This window comes from Brachyhypopomus gauderio, chromosome 15 (genome assembly GCF_052324685.1).
Source record: "Brachyhypopomus gauderio isolate BG-103 chromosome 15, BGAUD_0.2, whole genome shotgun sequence".
NCBI classification, from domain to species: Eukaryota; Metazoa; Chordata; class Actinopteri; order Gymnotiformes; family Hypopomidae; genus Brachyhypopomus; species Brachyhypopomus gauderio.
The window spans coordinates 22,857,308-22,864,712 of record NC_135225.1 but is presented as its reverse complement, the minus strand read 5'-3'; the positions used below and the strand labels follow the sequence as shown (position 1 = coordinate 22,864,712).

At 39.6% G+C, this 7,405-nt stretch overlaps 1 protein-coding gene across 1 annotated transcript; it reads right to left on the bottom strand.

The window, feature by feature from the left end:
- Nucleotides 1-1,299: 1,299 nt before the first annotated feature.
- irf2bp2a (interferon regulatory factor 2 binding protein 2a) lies at nucleotides 1,300-6,256 on the bottom strand. The gene is made up of 2 exons (XM_076974084.1): nucleotides 5,229-6,256; nucleotides 1,300-4,808 (listed from the first exon to the last, which is right to left on the bottom strand). The coding sequence occupies exons 1-2, from the start codon at nucleotides 6,019-6,021 to the stop codon at nucleotides 4,102-4,104; spliced, it is 1,500 nt and encodes a 499-aa protein (XP_076830199.1). The 5' UTR covers nucleotides 6,022-6,256; the 3' UTR covers nucleotides 1,300-4,101.
- Nucleotides 6,257-7,405: the final 1,149 nt, after the last annotated feature.

Here is a 7,405-nt window from a genome sequence, read left to right as displayed (position 1 = left end):
TCAACAGACATTTACAGTGACGATATCAAAACCCAGAACTTTCAATTCTACCTTTTACCTAGTCTGATTGTGTGAATTGTGTGTGAATTGTGTATTTGTGTGTTAACGGGCCGCCCAAGCTACGAGCTAGCATCAGCACGTCCTGCTGCGGCAATGGCACATCCAACCCCGGCATCAGTACATCCACCGGCAAGCCAGACCATCTCCCAGGTGCTTGTAGGTGCTTGCATGCAATCGTCTTAGGTAGAAGCATGCAAAAAGATAGACAATACAGACTGAGTGTATGGACATCAATTGAAACCACCATTGATTTAAACGTACATAGCTCATGTGCCAGTGATTAGCATGTGGCTCCGGCAGACTAATCTATAGCAGCATAACTAAAGGGAGGGGTTCGGAGGTGACCAGTCATGAGGGCTCACTGAGACATTACTTTCCAATCAAATCATTGCCACAAAGGAGAAAGCTCTGCCTCCGGCTGTAGTCTTACAAATTTTTGGAACTAGCAGAAATCCAGCATTTTGGGAGCGCAAAGGGCGAGATGGGTTGTAGTAAGCAATGAGTTCACTCAGATATTGTGGGGCAAGACCATTTAATGCCTTATAAATTAACAGAAGAATTTTAAATTCAATTTGATATTTAATCGGAAGCCAGAGTAATGCAGCAAGAGTGGGACTACTATAATCTATTTTTCTAGCCTTAGTTAGGACTCTAGCTGCAGCATTTTGTACAAGTTGTAGCTTCTTTATGAACTGTTTAGAGCATCCAATTAGAAGGCCATTAAAGTAGTCCAATCTTGACAAGACAAAGGCATGGACCAGCTTCTCTGCATCAGCTAATGAAAGTAAGTGTCTCAGCTTGGTGATATTACATAAATGGAAAAAGGCAGCCTTAGTGACATTGCATATATGTGTGATCCGAATCAGTAGTGACACCTAAGCTTTTTTGGGGTAGATTTAGGTGTTACTGAAAAACCATCTAGGGTAAGGGGAATATCAGCCCAATTGCTTCTAGCAGCTTTAAGCCCAAGAACCAGCACCTCAGTCTTATCAGAATTTAGTTGAAGAAAATTAGACGCCATACAGTTTTCAATGTCCTGGACGCAGTTCTCAATCTTGAGAGTAGTAGTGATATAATCACAACTGAGTATCATCTGCATAGCAATGGAAGCTAATACCATGCCTATGAATGATAGTGCCCAGTGGTAGCATATACAATGAAAATAATATGGAGCATACATCTGCTCGCATGTTTAGCAAGGAGACAGAAATCAGTCAAAGATGTCATTTTTAACACATCTCATATCACACTGTCTTTTATTGCTACATCTTTTGTATGTGTAACTAAAAAAACCTGTGATGATTGCTCAAAACTGAAAATACTGAATCAGTTAATGAAAGGATTTCACAAACAGGAAACAAAACAAATATGTTGATAAGACAGTGGATACTTTGATGTAATTAATACTTGGTAAAAAAAGAATTGCGTTAGGGAAATCTAACTTTTTCTCAGTGCAAAACTCTTTCTTGCAATGCATTGAAGTTAACAGACATTAGCAATCACATAATGTTATTATTTCATATGTTCTTTGATACTGTCTCTTATGTACACAGTAAAATTGGCAGTATTTGAATTTTTTATAGAGACTGAATGAATACAGTACTGTTAATACCTTTTATGAGTATAGTAACTTAGCTTTAATGATCCTTCCAAATGCTTACTGATGCCAAATGCTTGCTCTTAATTCAAGCCAAGACACCAAACAGATTGGTGACTGTTTTAAAATGCAGCTTGAATGGCAAAGTTTAATCTTAGCTGTTTAGGATAACAGCCATATTCCACTGATTCATGAATAGCTTCATATCAGATAAGGACAGAGTATCAGAGTCCAAATGTTTTGTTGGGTTTATCAACAAACATATCAGGGCTCTTTCCGCCAGACTATTCAAAACACTGCTGCTTGTCAATAATTAAGCAGCAGGAGCACAGAGCTGTAACCTACTGAAGATTTGTGCAAGGCAAAGCAAAAGTGGATGGATGGATGTTCCCACTCTGTGGAGCCTCACAGCCTATTCACATACCTTCTGTTTCTTACAGAACAATGTAACTAGGCAATGGTACAGCCTGCTGTTACGCCTGAGCCAGAATTCCCAAGACACATGCATGACTACTGTATTTGGCTCAGTATAAGAACATGTCAAAGGAAGCAAAAATCTTACATCACGGATGTTATAAAAGTAATTAATTGTGGCAACAGCATGTTCTTATAAAATTTCAGAAGGTAAAATAATTTAGTGATTGTTTCTGCCACAACCCAAAGTATTTTCTATCGTCTCCCCTTGTAAGTGAATTAAGGAATATGTGGATATAGTATGTCCTTGATATTACATGTAGTACTAAACTTATTTTTCAAAATATTACAGAAAGAACATGAAGAATGAGGAAATACTATGCCATTAAAAGAGGATGTTATTTACAACTCAGATGCTGACACAGAGGCAACAAGTATCATCATTTACTGAACAATCTGAAGGCACTAAAAAGAACGAAAAAGACATTTGATGTTAAACCTCATTATGTGGACAGCTTTTCAAAGATGGAGGATGCTTTTCATCCGCCCAGGTTTGCTAGCTTTGGAAACTGAGTATGGGACAGCACACTGACACTGCAGAGAATTCCAGCCTTTAGAAATGTACCTCACTTAGTTTGGTCATAAAGTCAGTCCAAGTTGATGTTACCTTTTTCAAACATTAACTGAAATGAGATTTTTCATCTACACACTAATAATAAGTGTTCCTTCACCATAATATGTGCTTAGTAATTCAAAATTATATTGCACATGGCACATTAATATGATACAATCAGTAAGGTTGTTTCGATTTGGATTACTATTTGCATATTGGGTGGATTTGTTTTGTTATTTTGGTGAGTGTGCTACTGTCATACATAATTCATATATGTTCATATATAATATGGAATTAAATGAAACACATAATCAAACACAAAAACCAAGTTTAGATTTGCATTACACTGAATCACAGGGAGCAACAAAACAAGCAGGCCAGAACAGTGTCCCTTAACACTGTGTTACAGAAGAAGGGCACAAAAGGGACAATGACTCAGGAATTCCATGGTAAATCATGTGACTACATATTGTGTTTCAGCCGACAGAATAGGGTAACCACATTCTTTCAGAGCTTTGCAGATGTGAGTTTGCTGGAGAGGACACACATGTCCCATTATAATAAATATGCAAATACTGTTCTACGGAATGAATGTATGAATACTTCAAGCATGTATTTTAGAATGTATCTCATGCCATGATTATTGACAACAGATAATCAAGCTTCTGTAATAAGGAATAAAAAAACTGCAGAAACGGAACCAAATTGTCAACAATGCCCAAGAACACGCAGAACATTTTAATGTTACTTTTTACAGCACCACACATCATATTTTGAGCTACATCTATAGACAAGCTTATACTACCCAATTCTGTCAAAATCAGTAGCTGAAATTAATGAATAAACTGTTTAAAACTGATTTGTTTACCCAACTTCTGCATTGCAGTCTACAATGCACGCTCTCAGAACAGGCATGTCCAGCATGTCCCATTCAAATAAGACTAAGAAACGTCTTCTTGTTTGTCTTATGTAAATATAAAAGAGCTTTTTTAAATCTAGCAAACAGCAGACACACTAAATTAATACAAGATCAAAAAATGTATTTGGCAATTTTAAACAAGTGCATACAAGTACAGCTAAAAGCATTTTCAGGTTTGCCAAGTGCTCATAGAGTTTCATTAGTCACATTCAACGTTTAACAAGAACTGCCACCATACCTAAAAGTACATCAAGAAATTGTTAAACATTGACAAACATGAAAGTAATATGTTTAATGAGTACATACCTTTGTCTTCAAAAATATAGAAACACAATGTATTAAAAAATTATACAGCAATATTTACAAAGTATGCATGATCCTTGTGTCCAATACGTACATGTCCGTTAGTATCTGTTTGTTTGGTATGTTTGTGATACTTATATATTTATAGAGATTAATATTTTCAACATTTTTGCAAGATAACATGTCATGCTGAAATTATGGGTCTCTCTCCTTTTTCACTTTCACGTCTCCTGCAAGTATGGTCGCTATTTCTCCTTGCATAAATGCCCACGGTACATTTGATCCAACCAACGGACATTTCTCCCCACTTGGACAGTACACCTCGCCTGTAGCACCTTGCTGTTTGATGCTCTCCCTGGAACACGGAAAGCAAAATTTGTGAGATGGAACCGAGGGACACTGAACAAAATGGGTATCCTCCAGACGCTCATGACACAGCGTACAACATAAAGGAATGCTGCTAGGAACGGAAGAGTCTGGAATGCTTTGGGGATGTACAGGGTCTATGCCTGTCGTGTGAGGAGTTCCAGTGCCCGAACCATCCCTCTGTGCCAGTCTTCTCTGATTGGTGGAGGAAGGTGAAAGCGGACTGCTGCTGTTCCTCCGTGTTGTGGAGTGCACCTGATTTGCATCCTTGGGTGAACTGTTTCCCCCTGCATTATCAGCTGCGAGGATGAGTGCAGCCATTGGAGACTGACCATTCTGAGCTGCCTCAGGTGGAGTAGTGCGAGAAAGTGGAGATACTGTTGAAGGGGCAAAAGTCGCTGGTGGCACAGGGGGCATTTTCAAGCTGTCTCCTGATGGCAGTAGCCACTGGTCTCCATTGATCTTTCCTGCGATGCCCTCTCCCTCTGGCTCTGGGGAGGCTTTTCTTTTTAGACTCCTAGGATGTTTTCCCCTCTCTAAAGAAGAAGGGAGGGAGGGTTAATCTGTGCATTTCAAGTATGCTATTGGCCTCGCTATGTGATGATAAATAACAAAACAATAAAAATAATAATAATAATCTTGTATTTTCTGCTTAACTGTGTGGAAAATTTACCATTTTAAGTTAACATGCTGCGGTATTTAAGTCACAGACACACTGCACCACCAAATTCTGCAACAGTGAGACAAACTGAAATGCGTCACATGCATAAAAACATGATTCGCTTTGATCAGCGGAAATTATCGTTGACACTCGTAATACACAGCAGCTGACTCAACTCCCTCAAACGAGCCCAGCGCTTACAATGATTTTTAACCGAGTCATAACAAAGGTTATGATCGTTAACCATAATTGTTAAAATATCGCATCATAATCTAAATTACGTTTTTTCCAGTACCTGATTTGGGAACAGGGCCGCTGTCATACATCATTCGTTGTTGCATAGTATGATCCTTTTTAAATCTGCTGTCGTAAGGGTGAGCCATTAGCTCTCTAACTGTTTTATTCTTGTTTAACCATTCATCAGTCCTAGATTTATGGTTATCGGTGACCTCCGGCGTCAGGCTGTCCGGTCTGTGCTTGTCTTTCATCTCCCTTTCGTGCTCCGTACTTGAGACGGAAGCCGGTCGCTTACCGCCAAGATCGCTGGGGCTAGCTGTCGTGACAGCAGACGGTAGCCCAATTGGTCCTGATCTGCCGTTAATAGAATGAACAGGAGGCATGCTGCCATTTACTAAAGGCACTAAATTTGGGGGGACAGTGCTAGTCCTTCGAGGACTCTGGCGGTTTAGCTCCGGTGGTTCATCTGGTTTAGAAAATCCGTTTGGAAAAGTATTGCCATTTGCCTGCCTTCCCGATTGGTATTCTGTTCCCAGTCTGAGTGGTCGGTCAGAGGAAAGAGGGTAACGGTCCAGTGGCTGAGGTGGTCGTGAGCCCGTGTCTCCCGTCTGAATCTCCTTCCCCGACAGCTGCTTCCCTGGACCTGGCGATCTACCCTCCTGGAATCCGTGAGCTCTTTTTAGCTGTCTTGCAGTTTCAATAACAAACTCGATCCTATCCGCACCCTCATAGTTAACACATCCTCTGCAGACAGGCTCGGTAAAATCCCAAATCATAGCCCACGGCATGCGGGGCAAGTCGCATAAATAACATGACTGCCTTCTTGAAGCAGCAACTGCCGCAGACGACATTTCTTTTGTTGAAAAGAAAAAAGATCGAAAATCCTTTTTGAAATATCCTTGTGTTTCACTCCGAACAGTAAAAAATGCCTACTGTAAGTTTCTCTTCTCAGTGTCTCCCTGAGTAGACAACGACAACAACGATTACGTTACGCAGAGATCTTCATAGTGGCGTGTACTTTACTACGACGCACCTCTATCTGCCTCACTCACTATTACTCTGCGTGCTCGATGTAGAGCAGTGACGTCATCGACGGTTCCAGATCTATTCTATGCGCTTGATTCTTCCCCTGTCCGGCGCATGCTCTGTGAAGAAGATACGACCCTTTATTTAATCATTTGAATCGCGGCCAGAGATACATGCCTATATAACACCAGACCAGACCAAAACACCACAGTATTGAAGGACTATATCAAAAAGTTTTAATAATTAATTATTAATTATTATTTTAATTAATAATTTGCGCACTTCATCTGCTTTCAGAACATTTGAGGACTGTTTCGTCGTGAAATGGTGAGCACCACTTTGGTGCTTGTTTAGTTGACAGATACATACCTCACCGCCGTGAGATTTCATCATATATAAGCTGAGAACTTAAAAAAAAATAAAATCAAGTTGCATTTAACCTGAGGAGATAACCATCTGAGACAATGCATGGTTAACGCATAAACGCCGTGCAATCCGTTTTTTTCCCGCTCCACCACGCATGCTCTATCTGGGGTGCACGAATTGTATTTTGCCAGTCCACATGTTTGCAGCTACTATGTAACCGTCTTTTCAATTGATTTTTAAGATTTTAGCTCATTTATCATTTATTTTTAAAATTACTTCTACTATTGTAAGTACTCAAGTGGCCAACGAAAAGATCCGAAAATTGTACATTTTTAAAAATACAGCAATATACTACCAAAATATTTTATCATCTTATAGCCTACTATGACATCATCTCAATAACTGATAATATAATAATTTTAGAACACTAGCTTATAACAAGACCAGATATTGATTTTTCCCTGAGCTAGGTTAATATTAAGAGCAAGGGTAATATTTCAGAGCATGAGTGGACTCCCTTTTCACTTTAACCTGAAGTGTAAGATGAACTGTGCATTGAAATATGGGCCAATAAAGTTAAAATGTCCAAGCGTTGTAGTGCGCTAACATCCTCAACTACCTTTCACTTGTTACATTGTGCACTGACACAGTTGCAGGCACAGAAATTATGGGTTGATGTCTACGATACTTCCCTTTATGACTTGGACTAGTTCCAAGTGAATGTAGCTTTAGTTCTACTGTGGTGAGGCAATGCAAATGAAATCTGCAGACACAAGGCAGGATGTGTTTGTGCAAGTCCTCGTGACATTGGAAAGAGGAAGCAAGATGTTTAGTCACGTACCA

Excerpts from the sequence above, each read along its gene's own strand:
- irf2bp2a (XM_076974084.1), bottom strand. The coding sequence starts at position 6,021 with ATGTCGTCTGCGGCAGTTGCTGCTTCAAGAAGGCAGTCATGTTATTTA. Across the intron at positions 4,809-5,228 it reads CGGCCCTGTTCCCAAATCAG|AGAGGGGAAAACATCCTAGG; the intron begins GTACTGGAAAAA and ends CTTCTTCTTTAG.